We start from the raw sequence: 24,305 nt of genomic DNA, 5'->3' as shown, positions 1-24,305 counted from the left end.
GAGAAATGATGAGGGTGACCGTGGTGAAATACGAAATGTTTCCATTGTATACTGTACTGTATGTAATTGCTGAACATGGACTAAATGTTGATCTTTGGACTCTATGTTTTCAATTCTAAATAAAAACTTTTTTTTTTTTTTTTTTTTTTTTTAATTAAAAAAAAACAAAAAACTGCAGATTGAAATATATTGTAAATGGCTTGAAATGACAATAACCTGTTAAAGCTTATATGATAAATTAGTGATTTCTGCTAAAACACTTACATCAGGGTGGTATTCAAAGAGCAGCTGGTCTCCAGTTAGGAAATCTTCTTTGGGAAATAGTTGCATGTTCTCACAAATATTCTCTACAAAGTCAATGGGATCAGTCTATACAGATGATTAAGAAAAGAAAAAAAAAAAGAGAACATTTCTTTTAATGTCACGCCATTTCATCATATTAGCTAACTATGAGGGGTTTTCAAAAAGTTTCTGCACTTTTATATTTTGTTGAAAATGGTGAGGACTTGACACACAATATAGTAAGAATTTATGTATGAGAAAGGGGAGGGTCAAAGGGGGAGGTTGTTGAGTATTAGGGGGGGGTGGGTGGTGGGTGGGGACGGAAGCATGAGAGTAGGAGGGGGGTGGGGGGTGCATGTGGGTGTATGTGGGAGTGTAGAGGTCACGGAAAAGGCCCCTAGGGGTAACCTTGATAGGTATGGAGAGGGTCGGGGGGAGGGAACAGGGAAAATGGGAACATATAAAATTCAGGTAAAGGAAAAGGGTAATATTTGCACAGCTATAGATGATAATTTAAAAGTAATGAGTAATTACGGGGGAATGGTGTGTATAGATAGGTTTGGATCTCATGCTCACAAGAGGAGATTGGGAAGGGATTACACCACGAAGTATAAAAGATTGTATAATTTTTATAATTTTATCAAAATACTCACTAAGTGGGATTGCACTTTTCTTTTTACATCCCCCCCTTGTATTCTCCTCCTCCGCATGAATTATAGGGAGAGAAGCAGGGATTATTTCTGCTCATCGTCAGGGAAGTTAGAGAATTTAAATGCTAATTTTGTGCCTCCAGGTTTTATTCCTTCCTCGCTCTTCTTTACTCTTTTTCCGCACTTCCTAGAGTCATGCAGTCTAGAGTTTTGAATATTGGCTCTTGGAATGTCCGAGGGCTGGGAGCTTCTGTAAAAAGAGCAGTAGTGTTTGACGCCCTGGAAAGGTGTAGGGTAGGATTGATCTGCCTACAGGAGACACACCTAATTAAAGAAACCATATCAAAAAGTCATAGTAGGAAATTTCAAGTCCAGTACCATTCAGTCCACACCTCTTATTCGAGGGGAGTGGCTGTGCTGGTAAGGAGAGAGGTGGCGTTCTCCTGTCGGCAGATCAATATAGATAAAGAGGGGCGGTTTATTTTTTTACACTGTGTTATTGAAAATCAGGAGTACGTTTTTGCAAATGTTTATATTCCCCCTCCATTTAAAATGGAAGTTTTATATTGTTTGATGGAATTTATAGCGGACAAATCGGGGATTCCTGTTATAGTAATGGGAGACTTTAATGAGGTTATAAATAAAAGCCAGGATAGGTTTCCGCCAGGAATATATATGCAAACAGAGGCTGAGACCCGGCTGTCTCGATTTTTGCTGGAGGGGGGCCTGTCTGATATATGGAGAATGCGCAACCCGGACCAGTTGCAATACTCATGTTTCTCCAGCTCATACTCCTCACTCTCAAGGATAGATTTAGTCATTGGGAATGAGGAGGCGAGCCGTGTAGTAAGGGAAATAGTTTATCAACCTAGAGGGGTGTCAGATCACTCGCTCGTGACAGTATCGATAAATCTAGGGGGGATAAAGCCCCCAAGAGTATGGAATATGAATCCAGTGTGGTTTGAGTTAATAGGAGACCCCGAGAGGGTGCTGTGTAGAGTGGCAGAGTTTATGGAGTTTAACAGTGGGTCTGCAGAAGTAGGAGTAATATGGGACGCATTGAAGGCCTATCTTAGGGGTATTCTCATTCAACAGGTCGCGAATATTAAGAAAACATCTAATGAATGTGAGAATAGGGTCAAAAGGGATTTAGTAATAGCAGAGAGAGCATATATAGAAAACCCTACCTCAGAGAAAAAAAAAATATGGTTAGAGAAACAACAGGAACATAAGGTAGTGGTTACTAGGAAAATAGAGAATAAAAGATTGTTCCAGAAACAAGTGGAATATGGGGAAGGGGAAAAAGTAGGAAAGATGTTGGCACAGATTGTAAGAAGCAATTCCTCGCCCTCCACTGTCCCAGTGATAAGGACTGAGAATGGAGAAATATCAGCACAGAGCTCAGTGATTACTGATACCTTTAGGGTATTCTATGCCAAACTGTATTCTTCTCGGGGGACAGAGGTTGGCGAGGATATGGATAGGTTCTTTTCGGATATCAAAATGCCGTCCCTAACAAAGGAGGAGAGTGAGATAATGGAAGCCCCATTAACAATAGAGGAAATTCAGTGTGCTGTTGTAGAAATGGCCAATAAGAAATCCCCAGGACCAGATGGTCTTCCTGTGGAAACTTATAAATACTACAGTAAAATATTGCTTCCAGAGCTCCTTAAAGTATTTAATTGGGCAAAAAAGGAGGGGAGATTGCCGACGTCAATGACGGAGGCAACAATAATAGTCCTACACAAGGAAGGGAAGGACCCATTGGAAACTCAGTCCTATCGACCTATCTCCCTTCTTTGTGCGGACACTAAAATACTGGCCAAAGTATTAGCCATTAGACTGAATAAAATTATTTCCAGGCTGATACATCCCGACCAAACAGGTTTTATCCCAGGTAGAACTACAGGTACGAACATAAGAAGATTATATCTTAATATGCAGGTACCTATAGAGAATGATGGTAATGAGGCAATAATGGCTTTAGATGTAATCAAAGCCTTTGATAGTTTAGAATGGCCCTATATCTGGCGGGTACTGGGGGAATTTGGGTTCGGCCCTAATTTTATTGCATGGGTAAAAACTCTGTACAACGGTCCTAGTGCTAGAATTAGGGTCAATAATGAATATTCAGATAGGATTTTCCTAGAGAGGGGGACAAGACAGGGGTGCCCTCTGTCACCCCTGATCTTTGCCCTGGCAATAGAACCATTAGCTATTGCAATTAGATCTAGTAGGAATATGGTCGGTTTTCAAAGGAGGACGAGGGAAGAGAGGATAGCGCTATACGCGGACGATATTCTCCTTTTTCTGGGGGACACAGAGCAGTCCCTCAGACAAGGGATGAAACTTATCACAGATTTCGGGAGGTTCTCAGGCCTGGAGATAAACTGGGAAAAATCAGTTCTCATGCCATTGGATAAAAATAGGACCCAAAGCCCAGGGACAGGTGCGCAGCTGGAAGTTGTGGAGCGCATGAAATACCTGGGGATACACATACAAAGAGATCCTAATAAATATATACATGATAATTTGGTACCATTAATAGCTAAATTCAAAAAGAAAATCGAAATTTGGAAAAGACTCCCATTATCGAATGCAGGGAGATGTAACTTGATTAAAATGGTATGGATGCCTCAGTTATTGTATGTGTTACATAACTCCCCGATTTGGGTAGACATAATATGGTTTAGGAAAATAGAGGTATTATTCCGAGAACTTATATGGAAAGGAGGAGTATCCAGGATAGCTCTACAAACTTTGCAATCACCCACAAGAAAAGGAGGAATGGCAGTTCCACATCCAAGGAGCTACTTTTTAGCTGCTCAATTACAACACTTGGATATGAGTGAAGAGATGGGTGGAGGAATTAATAGGGCCTTAATATTAATGGAGACACCCCATAAGAATATCGTAGAAGCTCTGGAGGCAAACTCATTTCCCCAAAAAAAAATACCCACAATAAAATTAGTAGTAAAGGTGTGGAAGGCAGTTAAGGCGATTAAAGGCCTGGGAGGCTTAACTCAGTACACCCCATTGTGGGATAACCGGAACCTGCAGGAAATGGAAGAAATAGGGGGATGTAAAGATTGGGAAGTCAAAGGGATAGATAAGTTGGCCCAGTTATATACAGGGAATACATTAAAAACATTTAGCGCTTTAAGATCAGAGTTTGATATATCAAAACAATCATTTTATAAATACCTTCAAATTAGACATGCCCTAGGGAAACAATTTAATAGGCAAGGGCCTGTGTGGAATATCTCCCCTATTTTTAGCAGATTAAATGCCCCAGTGAGGACAAAAGGATTTATAGCGGATGTATATCCAGTTATATGTGAAGGAAGTATAGGAAGCCCAGAAGGGTTCAAATGCAGAAGGAAATGGAAGGAGGAGTTGGGAATATTTACGGATGAACAGTGGAGGAAAATACTGGAGGATGGTTACTCAATCTCAGTCTCGCCTGCCCAGAAGTTGTCACACTTAATGTTGCTGCATAGGGCCTATTATACACCAAAAAGACTGTTTAGTTTCGGACGTAGAGCAGATGATAAGTGCCCTAGATGTCAAGAGTCTGGAGACCTTGCTCACATGTTCTGGCGATGCCCAAAATTGTTTCGCTACTGGTCAGAAATTGTTACCACCTTGAATGAAACATTTGGTGTAACGATCAGGGGGGATCCCAGGATATGTGTGCTGGGCCTGGGTGAAGCAATAGGGAGATCACGACATACCAGTAAAGCAATACTGAGATGTCTGTTTCAGGCAAGAAAACTGTTAGCTCAAAGGTGGCAAGCAAAAAATGCCCCTTTAATAGCGGACTGGCAGATAGCAATTATGGAGACAATATGGAAGGAGAGGGTGATATATTTGAGGAGAGGAAATTATAAAGAATTTAAAAAGATGTGGAAACCCTGGCTGGATAGAATGAGATACCCAGAATGAGGTATGGGAGAAGTGAAAGCTGGGTAGGGAGAGAGGAAGTAGGAGGGGAAGGAGGAATATATGAGTAATGAGTGAAAAGAGGGGTTAGATTGAAGAAATATTGACACATCATGGATAGGAATGTTTTCTAAAGGTTTTTATTACTCACTAAAGTATTACTGTATTTGTAAAGGTGAAATAAGTGTTACATATGCTATAGAGAAGGTTTTTGTTGCTTTTAGTATGTAAAAGAATGTTGAAAATGAATAAAGATTATGAAATTAAAAAAAAGAAAATGGTGAGGACGGGGGGAAAGTTGCAGATGGCATTAAGTTGGTACGATGCATTGCAAAGGAAGGTGACAATATAGAAAAGTAATGTCATTTGTTTTTCTGTTTCAATCGTTTTGTATTCAGTTTTAACAAGTGGTTAATATGCAAAAGTTCTGCCCACGCAGGGGCCAGTATTGAAGTTGGAACAGGTATTAGCTCATAAGAAGGGCAAAAATAAAGCTACACAAACAGGAAAAAATGAGAGCTAACACAACAGTAGTAAATTTAAGTGTGAATGATACTGTCAGGATCCAGGGGTCCCAGAGAGGCTCCCCATAACTACGTTTTAAAAAGTGCAGACATTTTCTGAAGAACCCTCATATTTACTGACTTTTTCAATACATGACACGGTCTCATTAAAATCTTAAGCTGGCTACTCAATGCCTGATAAAGGCAACCCCGTGCAAGAGGTACAATAATAGGATTTTTGCACTTAACATACAATCATTTTTATGGAGTCCCACTGGACACAGGAAGCCTTTAAAGTTTGGGTCATACTGCCACCTACAGAAGGATTAAACACTGGAAAATAAGTATACTGCTACTACCAGCATGCCTGAGTTTTCAAACAGAGCAGTCTTGAGAACATTAATCAAAAACACAGGAGGAGTGGACCCTGGGTCCCTCACTAACTCCAAGAAAGGGATTTTATGGTAAGTACAGAAATCCTATTTTCTTCCTCATCTATCATGGACACAGGAAGTATTTAACCTTCAGGACATCCAAAAGCAGCCCAAGTGCCGATGCCTGATGCCAAAAAACTTCTCTTAAGCCGGCCATATAAAATCTCAGCCGGTTCAGAAGGGACCGGCCGAGATTCTAACCATCTATGGGCAGGCTGATTGTACCCAAGTCATTCCATTGATCGACTTGGGTACAACCAGTATGTCCGATTTATCATGCAATTATTGCCAGCGGCTATAACTACTAGCAATAATCACTGTGTGTTCTCCTGGCAGAGATGGTGTAAAGGTGAACTTTAAACCTAACAGACTAGAAGCTTGAACAAAAACGTCCGTTTGAGCCACCTAGATTGCAGACAATAGATTGTCATCATTGGGTGGCAGTCGTTTCATGTAACTTTAACCACTTCCCGCCCAAGGTACGTCCAGGGACGTCCTTGACTTTCCGGTGGTATATCTGAATGATGCCTGAGGCCACAGACATCAGTCAGATATCAGCGTTTTCAGTCGGCGATTCCCTGCACCATAAGAACGATTATAGCTGCTGTTCCATCGCTTGATCGTTCTTAGGGGACGTTCCCCCCTCCCCCCTCCCTCCGGTGCTTCTACCGACTCACTGCTTCCATCGGTGAGTCGGTCACAGGATCCGACTAAAAATAAATAAAAGTAAACTTAACAATAAAAAAAAAAAAAAATCAAAGCGCCCCTGTCCCGTGAGCTCGTACGCAGAAGCGAATGCATACGCAAGACCCGCCCACATATGAAAACGGTGTGCAAACCACACATGTGAGGTATCGCCATGAACGTTAGAGCGAAAGCAATAATTCTAGCACTAGACCTCCTCTGCAACGCAAAACATGTAACCAGTAAAAAAATTTAAAGCGTCGCCTATGGGGATTTTTAAATACCAAAGTTTGGCGCCATTCCCCGAGCGGCGTGACATGTTTGGTATCTATTTACTCGGCGTATCTTCATCTATCACATTATGCATAAAAATTGGGCTAACTTTACTGTTTTTTTTTTTTTTTTTTTAAGCATGAAACTTTTTTTTTCTGAAAAAAGCGCGTTCGAAAAATTGCTGCGCAAATACCGTGCGAGATAAAAAGTTGCAACAACTGCCATTGTATTCTCTAGGGTCTTTGCTAAAAAAAAAACATATATAATGTTTGGGGGTTCTAGCAAAAAAATGATGAATTTTACATGTAGGAAATGTCAGAATTGGCCTGGATGCGAAGTGGTTAAATCAAGATGATGTTTCTCATACAATAAACTATATTTTAATTTACGGAATCTGAGAGGCTGTCAGGTTTTTTGCCTTCACAATTAGGATTTATACCTGGATCTAAGCAATTTTATGGAATTTGTTGCAGCTTTTCTATGACACTCCTTCCTTGGTGCTATTCTTAGAATTGTCATTATTTCAGCCTTTCCTTCAATGTTGTCCTTCACAGCAGGCGCCTGATCATCTTTTTTCCTTACTTATGTTTGAGCCACCTGGAGCTTGTAAAAACAAGAAGCTGGAGTACCCTTACTGAGACTATCCGGAATGAAAAAAATATAATCAGTCTTTCTGAAAAAATCAGTGTCTGAGAGGTACATTTGCACAGCCTGAACCACATCCAGACAGACAATGCAAGGATTTGCTTCTGATGAACTGGAGCCAAAGGACAGAACAATGTTCTGATTAAGGTGAAAGGCAGTGGTTACCCTGGGCAAAAAGTAAATCCTGGCCTACTACCTTGTCCCTATGCAAGGCCAAAAAGGGTTCTTTGCAAGATGAGGCTGCTGGTTCAGACATTCGCTTTGCAGAGGACATGGGTACTAAGAAAGCAAGCTTGTAAGAGCAAAGAGGAATGTCTATAACGTGTTCAAACAGCAGCTTCTAAAGTGCAGACAGAACCAAATTCATATCAGTTACAGGTGACCAGACCAGTGGAACCCCTGAACAAAAGATCTTTATTAAGGAGTGAGAGGTCAATGACATGTCTGACTTGGCCTTTGTTGGTACAAAATGCTGGTCTAGAACCAACTTCGGGAAGGAGGAGATAACGCCCATGAAGAAATTCCCAGGGTGAAAGCCCCTAGAATCACACCAAGTGAAGCAAACCTTCCATGTCCAATGTTAAGAGCCTACGAGAAGCGTACTTCCCAACCTTAAGCATCATAGGAATCATAGACTCAGATTCCTCTGGCCCTTAGAACCTGGACTTCAACAGCCATGCCATTATGTTCAGCGACTAGGAAGCAGAATAGCAGGTCTATAATAGTAGTAGAATGTAGGTCCAAACAGTCTGACAATGCCCACAGTGCACCAGGTAGGCATACCACATCTTGATCCTGTATACCAGGCTAGATGATGTACAAATTCCATGGAGCCACCAGAATGCATACTGTTTCTGCTAGAGGATCCCTGCACCTAGACACAAAATTGTTCAATTTGTTGTTGAACAGCCACCAGGAGGTCCAAATCCAGAATCCCCCTTCTGTGACACAGATCCTGGAGCACCTCCAAAACGTACAGACCACTCTCCTGGGTCCAGATGCTTTGAGCTGAGTCTGCCTGGTTTTGTCCTCGCTCGGAACACAGGAGCTGACAAAGCTGGAATGTCAAATTCTAACCAGGACAGGATCCTTTTTACCTCTGGTACTGCAGCAAGACTTCTGGTTTGTCCTGACGATGGTTGTCTGACCGAACCTGGATTGACTGACCCTCTAACAGGTTGGTCTAATGCTACAGGGACAGCCAAATCGCACCAAAGTACCAAGATGTTTATCATGAGACAAAACTCCTTTGACAAACAAAAGGGTGCCCAGGACTCCTCCCCAGCCCAAGAGACTGGTTTACGTTGAGGCAATCTTCTATAAAATATGGGAAGAAAGGACTTCGCCGGACTCCAAAGCCAGATTCTTGAGTCACCAAGCAAGAGAAAGTCTGGTCTGGACCGCTTTGTCCTATAAAAGAACATTGTGTGGCAGGGGTCTGGAGTCAAACTGAGCAGAGGGGATCGATTCAAAGGAAGCTACCATCAGCCCTAAGACATTCACACAGAAGCAGATAGCTTCTGGATTAAGGGTCTGCACATAAAACAGAATAATCTGAAGCTTCTCCTGGGGAAGGAACACTGTGGTCTGAAACATGTCCAGGAAAACACCCGATACTCCTAGCGACGAGTCAGTTAAAACCTAATGCAGCAAAACCTCATCCAATCACAATCAGACATCTGTCTGCTGATCATTTTAATTTCAAATTAGAGGTTAAAAGATCCCATGCTGCTAAAGGATACTCAATGGCAACAGAAATAGAGGCACCACAAAGCACAGCTTCACTCTGCAATCCAGACCCTTAACTTCTTTAACTTTAGTAAAGCCACATATTATGCTGTCCAATGTGGCAGCTCTCTGTTGGCTATTATGGCACTTTATGGTAAGATGTTGGAGGAAGGAGGCTTAAAAAGGTTACTGAAGGGTCGAAGTCTTAAGCCCTTGCTACAGAGTGTGGTCTAGTTCGTAAGTTCCCAGACTGCACTGAAAACAGTCTGGAGAAAACTAAAAAGGTACATAATTCGATCACATTTAAAGCACTAGGGTTGATTTTTTTTTTTCTCACAAATTCACAGCAAGCTCACAACATATAACTGTCCATATTGTTTCATCAGAAAGTATACCTGTTCCTGATAGTGAAACTCATTGGCTTCAATCTTCTGGATTTCCTGGAAAATCCTGAAAATGTAAACATTTAGGATTTAAAACGTTATTTTGCTCTTCAGCAAAGCACATAGTATGCATAACAGAAAAACAGCCTTTGTAACAGAAAGGACAAAAACAAACATTCACATTTGTCATTACAATAAGAACCAGAAGACACAGACTACGTCAAAACAGAGGGGTTGATATACTAAAGGCAAATCCACTTTGCACTACAAGTGCACTTGGAAGTGCAGTCACTTTAGATCTGCTGATTTTATCATCCAATCATGTACAAGCAAAAATGCTGTTTTTTACTTTCCTTGCATGTCCCCCTCAGATCTAAAGTGACTGCACTTCCAAGTGCCCAAAGGGTGGTGCTAAAGAGATGAAAAACCACAATGGTAAAATTCCCTCTAAGAGCATTGGGCGGAAGTGACCTTTGGCGTCGCTTCTGCTATCTAATGTTATGGAGCCGAGCAGGGGCCATCCTTCCCTCGCTCGGCATCCAGGCTCAGTAGGGGGAAGGACGTGATCGTCTCCACAGCTACCGGCAGGTCCAGTAAGTGGCAGAGACCCTCTGTTCTTCCGATGTTGACTCAACACTCTCTCTCACTCTAATGCTGAGTGCGCGATGTGCCACTACTTATATTGGCATGGAGCGGGGTCACCGGAGGCCTGCCTCTTATGGCTTCACTGCCCATCATGCCCCGGGGCTGTGACTTTATAAGGGGGCGGGGCCTCCAGATGACATCACACTGTGACCCTGCCCCATGCCAATATAAGTGGTGGCACACCATGCACCCGGCATTAGAGTGGTAGAGAGCGCTGAGTCAACATTGAAAGAAGAACAAAGGGAGAAAACAGCAGAGAAGATCCAGCAAAAGAGCGAGAAGATAGTGGAGAAGACCCAGCAGAAGACAGCGGACAGAGGGAGAAGAACTGGAGAGGGCTAGAAGACATCAGCTGAGAAGAACCGGCAGAGGCAGAAGTAGGAAGAGACTTTAAAAATCTCTGTACTACGTTTTATTTGATTTTTTTTTTGGGGGGGGGGGGGGCTCGCTCGTCCCCACCTCCTTTCCTGACCTGCTGGGCTGTGTGCTCGGATAAAGGTATAGTAATGATTTTGGGGGGTACCCCCCCACGCAGTTTTTTTCAACATAGAGGGTTCCCCTTAAAATCCATACCAGCGGCCTGGTATGCTCTTGGAGAAGGAACCCATGCCGTTTTTTTTTTATTTGGTGTGGAGTTCCACTTCAAGATCATCAGAGCACAAGTTGCATGCCAAAGTCGGATCAGTTAAAGTGGTTGTAAACTCTCCTCCACATCTTTATCCCATGTAAATCAGTATAAAAATCCCAAATGAACACTGCTTGTAGATATCTCCTTACTTGCTTAGTATTGTTGTAATCCTTTTTGTTCTTTAGAATGACGTCACTGAGCATGTCCAGATCTCCCCTGATTTACGGCACACTGTGTGCTTGTCTGTCTATTATCAGGACTTCCTACGACACAACACTGAAATCCCACGAGACTGCATAATCACTCAGAGCTTCCTACTACACCCCATGTGACATTAGATGGAGTGTAAACCTGGGCATGGGACAGTATTACTGCAGTCTTATCAGCTGAAGCTGATAAGACTGACATAGGCAAACACTAGATAATCGGCACAAGTAAATACCATGAAAGTAAACAAGTCAGCTATGAACAGGGAAGCAGGGTTGCCATAGAAACGTTGGCTTGAGAAGGGCTTGGTTAACAGTACAGGAAGTGCTCAAATGTAAGGGAGGAAATACATTCCACTCAGAAAACAATACTTAAGATGGCACTGCCTTACCCCTGGAAACAAGTTTTTTTAAAGTTTCTTTAAAAACCAATATGCGATTTGGGGTGGATTACAGTGGCTATAGTTTGTAAGACCTCATCTGGAATATGCAGTTCAGTTTTGGGCACTAGTTATCAAAAAGGATATCGGGGAAATGGAGAAAGTGCAGAGAAGGGCAACCAAACTGATAAGAGGCATGGAGGAGCTCAGCTATGAGGAAAGATTAGAGGAACTGAATTTATTCACTCTTGATAAGAGGAGATATGATCAACATGTACAAATATATAAGGGGTCCATATAGTGAACTTGCTGTTGCGTTATTCACTTTACAAATCAACAAAGAGGACAAGAGGACACTCTTTATGTCTAGAGGAAAAGAGATTTCAAATCTCCAAATGCGGAAAGGTTTCTTCACAGTAATATCTGTGAAAATATGGAATAGACTCCCTGCAGAGGTGGTTCTGGCCTGCTCAGTAGATTGCTTTAAGAAAGGCCTGGATTCTTCCCTAAATGTACATGATATAACTGAGTACTAACATTTATAGGTAAAGTTGATCCAGGGAAAATCCGATTGCCTCTCGGGGGATCAGAAAGGAATTTTTTCCCCTGCTTTAGCAAATTGGACCATGGTCTGGGGTTTTTGCCTTACTCTGGATCAACTGTGGGTATAGAATTGGGTATATGGGATTGTATGATTTTTTATTTTTTTTGCGGTTGAATTAGATGGTCTTTTTTTCAACCTAACTATGTAACTATAATTACTTATTATAATGGACTAAACGAAAATAAGCATCAGAGTGGAATGGTTTACTTCCTCTTTAAGACTGCGATCCAACTTTGATCCTACTTCAGCCCATTGAATATCGCTGAAGTTGGATCAAAGTCAGACCAAAGAAATGCAGGAACTACTTTGAAGTCATACTAATATGAATGGTAGTCATTAGAAATCATGGGGAATGACTTGTAATACGACTTTGCAGTCCCAAATCGTAGGACAAGTCGTACAAGTGTGAAAGAGGCCTAAGAGCTAACTCTATAATAACCTGCGGGGCTGCACACGCCTGGTAGTAGTGTGTGTCAAGTAAAGTAGTGCTTAAAGCAGAGTTCCGCCAAAAAATATATAAAATAAAAAAGTCAGCAACTACAAAAAGTGTAGCTGCTGACTTTTAATAATCAGACACTCACCTGTCCCATGGTCCAGCAATGTGGGCGTATGAAGCCTCGCTCCTCTCCTCTCCACAGCGCATTCTTACTGTGGGCGCCCGGCTGTGGCTTCACAGCCAGGCGTGCACTGCGCGAGCCGCACTGCGCGCTGTGAATGGCCGGGCAATCTTCTGGGACCTGTGACGTGTCCCAGAAGATTGCGGGGGGGGCAGGAACTTCCTTCCAGCGCTGCAGAGCCAGAGGAGGAAGTGGGAGCTGGGGGCCCATAAAAACAGGGTACCCAAAAACAATTACATGCTAATTGTGGCATGTCAGGGGGTCACCATCACTTAAAAAGGAAGTTCCATTTTTGGATGGAACTCCGCTTTAAGCCAAAAGAGCTTATTTTCAGGATTTATGCGTATATAGTGCACATCGAACGGGCCCCAAGAAGTGAGCAGCAGAGGGGCAGCGGGAAGATAAAAGGGGGGAAAAAAAAGGGGTGGGGGGGGCAAAATGTCCAGGGTGGATATGCCATAGGGATAGTCCTGCCAAAGTTAGAAATCATGCCAATAATACCACAGATTCACTGATTGTTTTTCCTTCACACATCTTACTATAATTTCTGTAAACATAATCACCTTTCTTGTGGACCCAGCTGTTGCAGCATTTTGATATACTGGAACACAATGTGAGTAACCTATTTACAAAGACAAAGACAAAAATATTAGATCCATATTAGCCATGTAATTACCACATCCATATTGTTTCTACTAAAGAAGATTAGATTTGCTAAACCAACAATCCACATCAAACAGCGACTCTTCAAGACCTCAAAAAAAAAAATCTTAAAAAAAAAAAAAAAATCCAAATCCAAAAGAGAACAAATGTTGGCAAGTAGAACAAAAAGCAGGAGGAGGAGGAAAATGTAGGAAAAATGTAGACACTAAAAAGGTTGAATGTATAGCACTTGGCTCTAGTTTTGTATCATACCTCATAGAAGTGTTCATATCCTGCATCTGTCAGTGTTATGGAAATGCTGAAGACAGAATATGTTGTGTTCTGCTCAAACCCAGTCTCACTATTACCTCCAAACAGAGCCAGAGCCCAACACCTGCAAGAGGGGATCAAACAGAATAGATGATACTGCCTGGCCAAAATTCCTTCATCTTAATAATCTAACCAGCATTCCAATAGTCCAAAATGCATTAACTAGTCTTATTGCTTTCTTCAATGACGAGCAGTATCTTCTTCCCCACTCTTTGGTACAACGTGCCATTTCCCTTATTCAGGCCATCAGCATCCACGAAAAAACTAAGTAGCATTTCAACCATCATATTTGCCTCATTCTCACTTACCAACCTTAACCCCAATTTCACACAAATCTTATGCGTAAAATTCATTCCTTTATTTATGTACAATAATAATTGAAAACCCCCTAGGAGTGGGATTTTAATGGCACTACCAAAACACAAAATGTATCATACAAAGAAAAATAGATTTATTGTACATAGTAGAAAAATACATTATATACAAAAAATGCGGATGCATGGTGATAAAAACACAAAGAATGGACCTAGACAAAGTGCATCAAGCCTGAACCCAATGACGTTTCGGAGATACAACAGATTCTCCTTCATCAGGGGTTAGTTGCAGGGAAGAATATCCCATTTATATCCCAGTCACTTAGCAAAATGTATCTCAGCATCCAAAAATTTTTAAAAATAACAATAGGAATCGAGCAGCATGGGATTGTCCACAGGTCACATCAGCCAATTACATAGATCACAAAAAATTGAAAGAAAAAAAAAAAAAAAAAACAGCAATGGGGGGCCGCACAAAAAGAGGATAAGCAAATCCCCATAAGGCCTGTCCCCCTGTCCAAGGGCTCGGAATCCGGACAACCAGGAAGTCAGTATGTGCACTGAGATCCCAGACAGTTTAGAATCTAAATCTCAGAATTCATTAGCATACAGATGAGCAGTAGCGGGAGAGAGATCCAAGATCCATGGATTAAGGATCTCAACAAGACTGTTTTTCAAGGCAGAAAATGAAGTCCTATTAAAGATCCTCCATGGAGCAGACTCTTGGTAGCTGAACAAAACGCTCCCTTCCCCTCACCCTGAGGAGCTTTTGTTCAGCTACCAAGAGTAGCTGAACAAAAGCTAAGTGACTGGGATATAGTTATTCTCTGCAACTAACCCCTGATGAAGGAGAATCTATTGTATCTCCGAAACGTCGTTGGGTTCAGGCTGATGCACTTTGTCTAGGTCCATTCTTTGTGTTTATATACAAAAAATGCGGCTGCATGGTGATACAATGTATTTTTTATGTATTTTTCTTTGTAGGATACATTTGTGTTTTGGTAGTGCCATTAAAATCCCACTCCTAGGGGGTTTTCGATTATTAATTTAATTACTGGATGTGGCACACCTGTGCTCCAACAACCCAATCAGAACCCGGTTTCATTTATTTATGTACAATTTCTTATATACTACTAAAGAGTTCCCTCTGTTTGCTTTGTTTTGTTGAGTCGATCAAGACTCTTTGGTAGCTTTTCTAATTTTGCCATCTGTTGGGTATGCAACATACATGAAAGTAGCCTTGGAATTTCAAATTATATGAGTTACTTTCTGCTCTAAAACTCATCCAATTAAAAAAAAAAAAAAAAAATGTAATAAATGAAATTTCTTCATAAATTTAGGCCAATATTTATTCAGATACATATTTCAGGTAAAATAAATCACAAGCGTATATTGATTGGTTTGCGCAAATGTTATATCCTCTACGAGGATATTTTTTTTTAGTAGTAATGGCAGCGATCAGAGACTTATAGCGGGACTGCAACATTGGGGAGGGTACTAATGACACCGGCTGGGGTCAACATCAGGGGCGATCAAAGGGTAAACTGTGTGCCTAGCTAATGTTTCAGTGTAGTGGGGAAAGGTGCTTTTACTAGTGGAAGGTATGGATCTGTATTTCTGCTTTACAGAAACACAGGATCCATGCCTTCTGTTCTGAAAGAATGGCAATCTGCCTTGTTTACAGACTGCCATTCTGTTTGTATGCAGAATGATCAGCGGGTGCCAGCAGACATTGGGTCCACCGATTAGCTGGAGTGATACCCAGGAGTGTATAATAACATACATATATTATATATATATATATATATATATATATATATATATATATATATATATATATATATATATATACACACATACACACACACACATATACACACATACATACATACACACGCACACACACACACACGTGACCCTGCACAGAGCAGCCGATCTGTAGCAGTAAGGGTACCCTCACACTGGGGTGGTGTAAATTTTTCAGTCCTGAAAGAAAACAGAGTTACCCACAGAAAACACACCTAACTAAAGCATTCTCACTTCATACGTTAACCCAGGACTGTTAAACAGGACCTCATCGCTGCCAGGCTACAGTTGTAACCTTTTAGCTACTATGCTTCCCTGTCACTTCTATTTATAATAATAAAAATCCACCTTACCAATAACCCTTACACATAATCCTCTACATTTCTCACTTACTTCTAACAGCAGGACAGACAAGCCAGTAACCTGAAAAGTTTCACTTACTTCTTACGCAGCAAAGAGAGAATACTGCCTTTGCCCTCGTGACCAATAAGCCAAGAGATGTAGTGAAGGGGCTTCACCCTGTAATTAAATAAGTATTATTTAACATGTTTACCAGAAACTTAATGAGAAAATGTAAATCGGTAGAAACTCGGTGGATGATACAATTTAAATGGGTTGTAAAGTCAGAAGTTTTTTTATTTTTTAATGCATTAAGATAAAAAAAGTCTTCTGTGTGAAGCAGCTGGCCCAGTACCCCCAAAACACTTACCTGAGGTCACTCTATGTCCACGAATGTCTCAGTCATCCAAGATTACCCTTCCAGAATGGCTGAGGGACAGCAGGGGTGCCATTGGCTCCCTCTGCTGTCAATAAAAGCCAGCTAGCCAATCAGGGAGAGAGGGGGCAGGCTTTATATCTGAATAGACACACAAAGCTGTGGCTCGGCTCGGGTGCCCCAAAGCAAACTCCTTGCTGTGGGGGCACTAAACAGGAAGGAGGGGCCAGGAGCAGCGAAGAGGCACCCTAGAAGAGGAGGATCAGGGCTTCTCTGTGCAAAACCACTGCACAGAGAAGGCAAGTATAACATGTTTGTTATTTTTAAAAGGAAAAAAAAAATAAAAAAAAGAATTTACAATCACTTTAATCTCCAGCAGATCACTGTCAATAGTTGAAGGCCGTACAGTCCAGCAGGGCACACACAAGGCAGTACTCACTTGTAAAACTTTTCCTGGGGAGGAAGGGACCATGTTATAGTCAAAGCATGAACCTTTTTTATTGGAACAACTGCAAGGAGAAGAAAAAAAGTACTTCATTGCTTTGGTTAACACGTTTTAAATATAGAATTATCTTAGTTTTGTGAGGTTAAAAAAAAAAAGCTGGCGGATCATATGACACTAGAGTGTTGCTAAAATATTAGAATATTTTTTTTTCTTAGTGTTCTATGACTTTAATGGACAATGCAGCTTGGAAAAAATGCATAGGTATAATGGAGCTTGTTTTTACATAGAAGCTTCAGATTCTGTTACAAAATGTATCACAATATCATTCCAGCCAATTACAACATAGGTTAAAGTGTATCTACGTTCAAAATTTCAAATTGTATATTCATTTCCACATTGTATTTCACATTTTTCTAGCTTACTCCTATTAATCTTGGGTTGGTAAAACTTTGTGAAGATCCCCACACATTTACTTCCCCCGAATTCTGTGACAAGTAGTCACCATGTCATGTGAGTAGCACTGCTGTGTCACATATTTCACAGAACCTGCCCTCTGAACTGCAGAGGTGCTGAGAGGAGGAGTTTCAGGAGGCGGAGTCAGTACAGGAATCCCTGCTTGCAGGCAGAAAGGTACCATGGGATATGTAGTCCTTAGAAATGGAAAGTAAACCGTAGAGGAGAAGCTGCAAAGCATGCAGGGAATCCAGGAAGTTGTGGAAAGAAAAGATTTTTCAAGTAAGCTTTTATTAGGCTATTGTTTGTTTTGCTACTACAATGTAGAGGTTATATAATGAGAGTGTAGGCTGTGCTAATAGATTTCTTTTAATAAATCAACACAACAGGGCAAATTGACTATCAATAGGCTGTGCACTGTTAAAGGAAAGCAAAGAGAACATGGAAGCCATCATTGCTGACATTCTAAAAATGCTACTTGCCATCATTAGAGTCACAGACACAGAAGAATCACCCAGATCAGGAGTTTGGACTTCACATATTCCATGCGTGTTTCAGATCAGTAAAAAGCACAGAAGCCAAAGACTGAATGGCAATTAGCATTTTCAGTTCAAGAGTGGCAAACCCAATGCTTCTACCAGTATGGGTTTCCTTTATACAGTTAAGTGTGCTCACCATGACCTGGGCAAGAGCTGGAATTTGCAGAAGAAAAAAAATCTAAACAAACACAAAATGAGCCATAAGATAGTGTTGGTTTATTATAAATGAGAAATGCTTACCTCTATAAAGACAATTAAAGCCAGGGGTGTCAAATGGTTCTGTCAGGTGACTAAAATCAGGCTTTTGTAAGCCGCTAAAAGAAACATATAAGACGTTATCCAGCGATTCAAAATCAGGAGAACATACATAGGACAAATCTAACACCACAGCACAGAAAAATTAGCCAGTTTTCTTTTTTTTTTACATTTCAGTCCTGCTCCCCTACCTCCCTCCACACCCAGAATGACGTGCAGTCCCCCGGGGCCACCTGAGATATGCGACATGCATATCCCTGGAGTTACCCACCAGGAGCACTGCAAGTCAGTTCATAAATTAAAAGTGGGTGGTCCTAGCAGCTCCTCATCAGGAGGCTGCGCCTGAAACCAATCAGCAGCTTCCCGATGATGTCATAGGGGAAGATGGAGGCACAGGACCCAATCGGTGGCTGCGGAGAAAAGTATCTCAGCAGTACAACACTGGATTTGCTGTGTGGGTGATCATCTAAACTGTGCAGAACCCAGCATCAGGCAAGCAGAATATAAAAAAATAAAATAAAAAAAGGATCTAGTGAACTAAAAGTGCGAGCCAAACTCAGAAACTCAGTTCAGTCCAATTGAACCATCACGCTAACTACAAGAAAATCAAAGCAAAAAGGGGTGCAAAGTCCTAAGCCCCATATACACTATCAGATTTTCTGCTGATTTTTTTTTCCTTCAGATTTACCAAAACCATGTAGTAGAAAGGCCTGCCTGATTGCATACACATTGAAACTCCTAAGGTTTGACCTCATATTATATGGTTTTGGTAAATCTGTGGGGAAAAAAATAAATAAAAAAAATCAGCAGAAAATCTGATCGCGTGTATGGGGCTTTACAGTTCACTTACAGTTAAATCATCTAAAAAGAGGGATCAGGAACCTGTTGATCGCCATCTACCCGCCAACTGCGGGTGGGTGACAGATAGATCGCAAAACACTTTTCTGCTTTGCCAACCCCCCTCCGCCACTTTGGCGCCAGTCTCTTTTCAGCCTCCTCAACCACATGGCACAGCAGAGAGTGGGGGGTAGCCCAGCTCAGGACAGAGGGCTGGAGCGGGACCTGGCTAAGTTAACTTTTCAAGTTAATCAGTAGATGATTGGTTGCTAGAACACAATGCGGTCCTAATAACCAATCACAAGCTTGTCAATCTGAAAATTTAATTCTGGCATCTCTGGCTACCGCCCTCCGTCCAAAGCTGTGCTGATGTGAAGGGGGACAGAGAGAGGTCATTATTGTGTGAAGGGGGGGGGGCAGAGCACACTACTGTGGGCAGGTTCAGTGCCGGCATAAGGCTGCTTAGGCAGAATGCCTTAGGATGTCAGGTTAGGGGTGGGGTGGTAAAATCCAAATCCCCAGCCACTTGCAGCTCAGGCTGCAGAGAAAGGGACTAGGGAATCTGTCCAAAGTCCCTTTCTCGGTCTTAAAAGTGAGACATCAGGGGTCTGTTTGGACCCCTAATATGACTCCAAATCCACCCCCAACAGGGCTCCTAAAAATTATTCCCCCGCTTTTTCTTATGACAAGCTTCATTAACAAGAAGTGATTTTAACTTAATAGAGTGACCATTGAGGGTCTGGGAAGTTATGTCATTTTGTTTAAACTGAGTGTAATGCCAAGCTTAAGACGTCGTTATGTCAGGGGCGAGGCTGGGCCCTAATGGTCTTCACCCATAGGTGGATTGTCTGTTAAATACGTAACAACTTCTACTGCACTTCGTCACTTGCCTGGCTCCAAAATGTTGTCTTATGTTTACCATGCGACCATGAAAATAAAGCTTTGGACCCATTTTGAGGAACCCATGGGGTGCTGGTGACATTTCTTCACTTGGATTGTCTATGGTTCCCAGCTTGTGGTCATTATAGCACCCAGCAATACCAAAGACATTTTCAGGAACATGTGCATGGGGAATATTGTGTTTTGCCTTTCCTTCAGAGCACATGCTGAGGCTCACTGGAATATCTCCTAAATGATATAGGAGAAATTCATTTTAGCTACAGGTAAGCTTACCTGTAGGTAAAAATAGGCTAAACCAGTTTACTACCACATATATATATATATATTTGGCATAGATCTGTATATATATATATTATTTAATTCCTAATTATAAAGGGAATCAGAAACTAAACAAGGACCTTCACGCAATATTACACCATAAGCGCCCCTCTTTTCTGACAGTACATACTTGGATGGAACTTTGCAGAAGATATCTCGTACCCATTCTTCTAGTGTATCCAGGGTCTCTACAGAGATTGCAAAAATAAAAATAAATTAAAAAATTACTATACCACCACCACTTCATAAATTTAGCCAGATGTTTAGGATCTTAAGATGGCCATACACACGACAATCGGATAGTACAATCCCATTTAAATTTACCAAAACTATGTAGTATGAGGCTACAGCTATACAATCCAAAATCAATTTCTATTCAATTGCACAGGCCTTTACACTACATTGTTGTTGGTAGCCCTAAAGAAGATACAATCAGATATCATAGTGTATGGTGAGCTCAGTCATATATTTATCAGCACATACCATTGGACTGTACGGCCAGGGTCATATAATGGGCTGAGTAGTACATTCTGTAGAATTCCCTGAGGCGGGCATGTGTGTCGATATTCTTTTCTTGAGGTTCATACTTGAGAGTACGTGCATTTCCTGAAAACGACAAAAGTAAAAAAAAAAAAAAAAAAAAAAAAAAAAATTATAGGTGGAATAAATAACTGTCCTAAGTTATGTGGAACTGCTCTATAACAGTAGTAAGGGATGCATTTTGTTGCTCAAAGCAATACAATAGTAATAATTGTGTATGCAGAGTTCCAGGGAAGGCAAAGCATTCATTTATGTATTTTATTGGGATTTTATGTGATAGACCAACACAAAGTGGCACATAATTGTGAAGTGGAAGGAAACTAAAGTCCAGTGGAACCAATTGCCTTCAGAAATCATCTAATTAGTAAATAAAGTCCATCTGTGTGTAATTTAATCTCAGTATAAATACAGCTGTTCTGTGAAGCCCTCAGAGGTTTGTTAGAGAACATGAGTGATCAAACAGCATCGCAAAGGAACACAGCAGACAGGTCAGGGATAAAGTTGTGGAGAAGTTTAAAGCAGGGTTAGGTTATAAAAAAACATCCCAAGCTTTGAACATCTCTCAGAGCACTGTTCAAACCAATAGGAAAAGTATGGCACAGCTGCAAACCTACCAAAACATGGCTGTCCACCTAAACTGACAGGCCTGGCAAGACGAGCAATAATCAGAGAATCGGCCAAGAGGCCCATGGTAACTCTGGAGGAACTGAAGAGATTCACAGCTCAGGTGGGAGAATCTGTCCACAGAATAACTATTAGTCATACTAATACCCCTAACTAAAATCTAGTGAAACAAATTGCCTTCAGAAGTCACCTAATTAGTAAATAGAGTCCACCTGTGTTTAATTTAATCTCAGTATAAATACAGCTGTTCCGTGGAGCCCTCAGAGGTTTGTTAGAGAACCTTGATGAACAAACTGCATCATGAAGGCCAAGGAACACACCAGACAGGTCAGGGATAAAGTTGTAGAGAAATTTAAAGCAGGGTTAGCTTATTAAAAAAAAAAAATCCCAACATCTCATGGAGCACTGTTCAATCCATTATCTGAAAATGGAAAGAGTATGGCACAACTGCAAACCTACTAGTCTGTTTTTTTATCTGCACTGTGAGTAGCCTATGTGTGGTCTTTTAATAAATGTATTACCATGATTGTGCAGTGAGCACTTAGATCCTTCCATTTTTTTCATTTATATCTGGAATATCGATGTTTGATGTGAAAACCCTGGAGGAATTGTCCTATTGTTTCAGCAGCTTCCTACCGTGTTGTGTGGGATCTGCTTGCATTGACTGCCTGTTAGTTTAGGAGTCCATGCAGTGAGGTGAGTGTAGATATACTACCAGAGGCGGAGGGTCTATCGACATTTACTCACTGTTGTTGTGATAGTCACCGGTGGAGCCTCTATGGTGAATCTTCTGAGACTTGTAGTCCACCAGCTTTAATAAGGACTTTTTCTGGACTCTTTGCTCTATTGCTATATTTATTTATCCATCCTTATTGTTCTTTTGTGATTTTTCATTATGTATTTGTGCTGTACTTTCTACTATATACATTTCTTTATTTGATTTTTGTGTTTAATCATCAATGTTCAGCTTGCATATTTTTTTTAATTAGGGGGGTCTAGTTTATTTTTGTGCGAATTGCTCTCTACTACCTATAGAGTTAATAGAAAGATGGATGGAGCCAAAATACATGGCAATCTTAGACGAAAGCCTGTTATGCCCCGCACACACAGTCGGAAATTCCAGCCACAAAATCCATCAGATTTTTTCCGACTGATTTTGTCCGAAACTGGTGTTGCATACACACGGTCGGACAAAGTTGTCAGAAAATCCAATCGTTCGAACATGATGACTTTCAGTAGTTATGATGGGACTACGTTGAAGCTAGTAGGAAATAGCTTTGGTCTCGTAATTTGATCTGAGCATGCGTGGCACTTTGTCCAACCGGAATTGTCTACAAACAAATCGGAAAAAGTCCGATCTGATTTTTTTGTTGGAAAACTTGAGATCCTGCTCTCAAATTTTCGAAGGAAAAAGTCCGATAGACCCCACACACAATCGGATTTTCCGACAATATAATCTGATCGGACCTTTTCCGACCATGTGTACAAGGCATTAGAGTTCTGCAAAAGACTTGACTGGAGCAGAGGTTCACATACACATATATATATATTATACATACACACACACAGATACATTTTTTTGAAGTTGCATTTTTTTTGTCACCATTTTTTGAAAAATTTAGATTTTGGAAATGAAGACAATAATTAAAAGAGTTGAACTCACTCACCCCAAAAGAATTTGCTCATTGGATGACCGGGCTTTGCCAAACTTCCGAAAAGCATCTCCTTACGATTAGAGTCTGAAGGCCGAGCAAGCTCATATTCTAAAGTAATAACACACAAATGTTTATATTTTGTATATAGCAAGTTTACTGGTGGACAAAAAAAATAAAAAAATGACAAAGAGAATCTATCCTACCGCTATCCACAGCCTGCACTTCCCGGTCAATGGCATCTCTGACCATCAATGGTGCAATGAAGAACTGTGCCCATCTGAGGAGAAATGTGGAGATATAAAAAGGTCTAAATACTGACATGCATAAAAAATAAGTTAATCTTTGTAAAAAAAAAAAATATATTATATAATAAAATGTACATCTTTTTGCAGGTAAAAAAAAAAATGTGCATTGTTTTTTCTTATTAGGAGCCTGCAGAGAATTTCACCCGTGATCAGCAGATCCTGGGTGCAATCCCAGGCTCCTGCAAACTGTCAGTGTAGCTGTCTGCCCATACCTCATACAAGAAGGCAGTTACTGGATGACAAGAAGCATCAATGAACTACCTAGAGCGCTCATCGGCCCCTAAGAGTTCATTGAAAACTACAAGCCATCAGCCAAAATGGCTAACGGTAGTTGTAGTTCCCCCATTTACAGAACGCTGTGAATGAATGATGCAGCCGAGTGTGGGGAGAAGATCCCCTGCCTGCTGTCACAATGGAAGCAGCAAGGTTTAGAGCCAACAGAGTGTAAGGCTAACACTGGTACTTGTAGTCACCCACAAAAACCTTAGAAACATTTTGGATCAGGTTCACGTGAAGTTTCTTTCATTAACCACTTAAGGATCGCCTCACGCTGATATACGTCAGCAGAATGGCACGGCTGGGAACAAGCACATACAGGTACGTTAACCTTTAAGTGCCCAGCCATGGGTCTCACGCACCGCCGGCGCACTCACCACCCGATCCTGAGCGCCGTAACCGTGGCCGCGGGACCTGCAGACCCGATGGCCACCGGTGTCCCACGATCGGGTCACAGAGCTGAAGAACAGGGAGAGGTCAGTGTAAACAAACCTCTCCTCGTGCTTCCTAGTGAGCCTGTCACTGATCGTCTTTTCCCTGTCATAGGGAAAGACGATCAGTGACGTCACACGCCAAGCCACGCCCCCCTATAGTAAAAAAAACACACACACACACACTTAACCCCTACACTGCCCCCTAGTGGTTAACCCCTTCACTGCCAGTGACATTTTTACAGTAATCAATGCCAATGGTCCCAAAAATGTGTCAAAATATAAACATCACTGGGGTTATGTGGCCAGTTAAGAT

The 24,305-nt window shown here is 41.3% G+C and overlaps 1 protein-coding gene across 1 annotated transcript in view; it reads right to left on the bottom strand.

The window, feature by feature from the left end:
- The window catches only part of NRDC (nardilysin convertase), an 89,860-nt gene that overhangs the window by 48,006 nt on the left and 17,549 nt on the right, over nucleotides 1-24,305 (bottom strand). Inside the window, exons 5-15 of the mRNA XM_077450241.1 lie at nucleotides 23,181-23,254; nucleotides 22,990-23,085; nucleotides 20,642-20,764; nucleotides 20,289-20,346; nucleotides 18,089-18,162; nucleotides 16,851-16,920; nucleotides 16,138-16,215; nucleotides 13,520-13,640; nucleotides 13,168-13,226; nucleotides 9,537-9,591; nucleotides 265-369 (exon numbers count right to left, since the gene is read on the bottom strand). Of these exons, the coding sequence (XP_077306367.1) occupies nucleotides 265-369; nucleotides 9,537-9,591; nucleotides 13,168-13,226; nucleotides 13,520-13,640; nucleotides 16,138-16,215; nucleotides 16,851-16,920; nucleotides 18,089-18,162; nucleotides 20,289-20,346; nucleotides 20,642-20,764; nucleotides 22,990-23,085; nucleotides 23,181-23,254 (913 nt within the window). The remainder of the gene's footprint in view (nucleotides 1-264; nucleotides 370-9,536; nucleotides 9,592-13,167; nucleotides 13,227-13,519; nucleotides 13,641-16,137; nucleotides 16,216-16,850; nucleotides 16,921-18,088; nucleotides 18,163-20,288; nucleotides 20,347-20,641; nucleotides 20,765-22,989; nucleotides 23,086-23,180; nucleotides 23,255-24,305) is intronic.

The sequence above is a fragment of the Lithobates pipiens genome, unplaced genomic scaffold (genome assembly GCF_037356315.1).
Source record: "Lithobates pipiens isolate NorthernLeopardFrog02 unplaced genomic scaffold, aLitPip1_a1.2 Scaffold_23, whole genome shotgun sequence".
NCBI classification, from domain to species: Eukaryota; Metazoa; Chordata; class Amphibia; order Anura; family Ranidae; genus Lithobates; species Lithobates pipiens.
The sequence above is the reverse complement of the archived record's forward strand: the minus strand, read 5'-3'. Positions and strand labels throughout refer to the sequence as shown.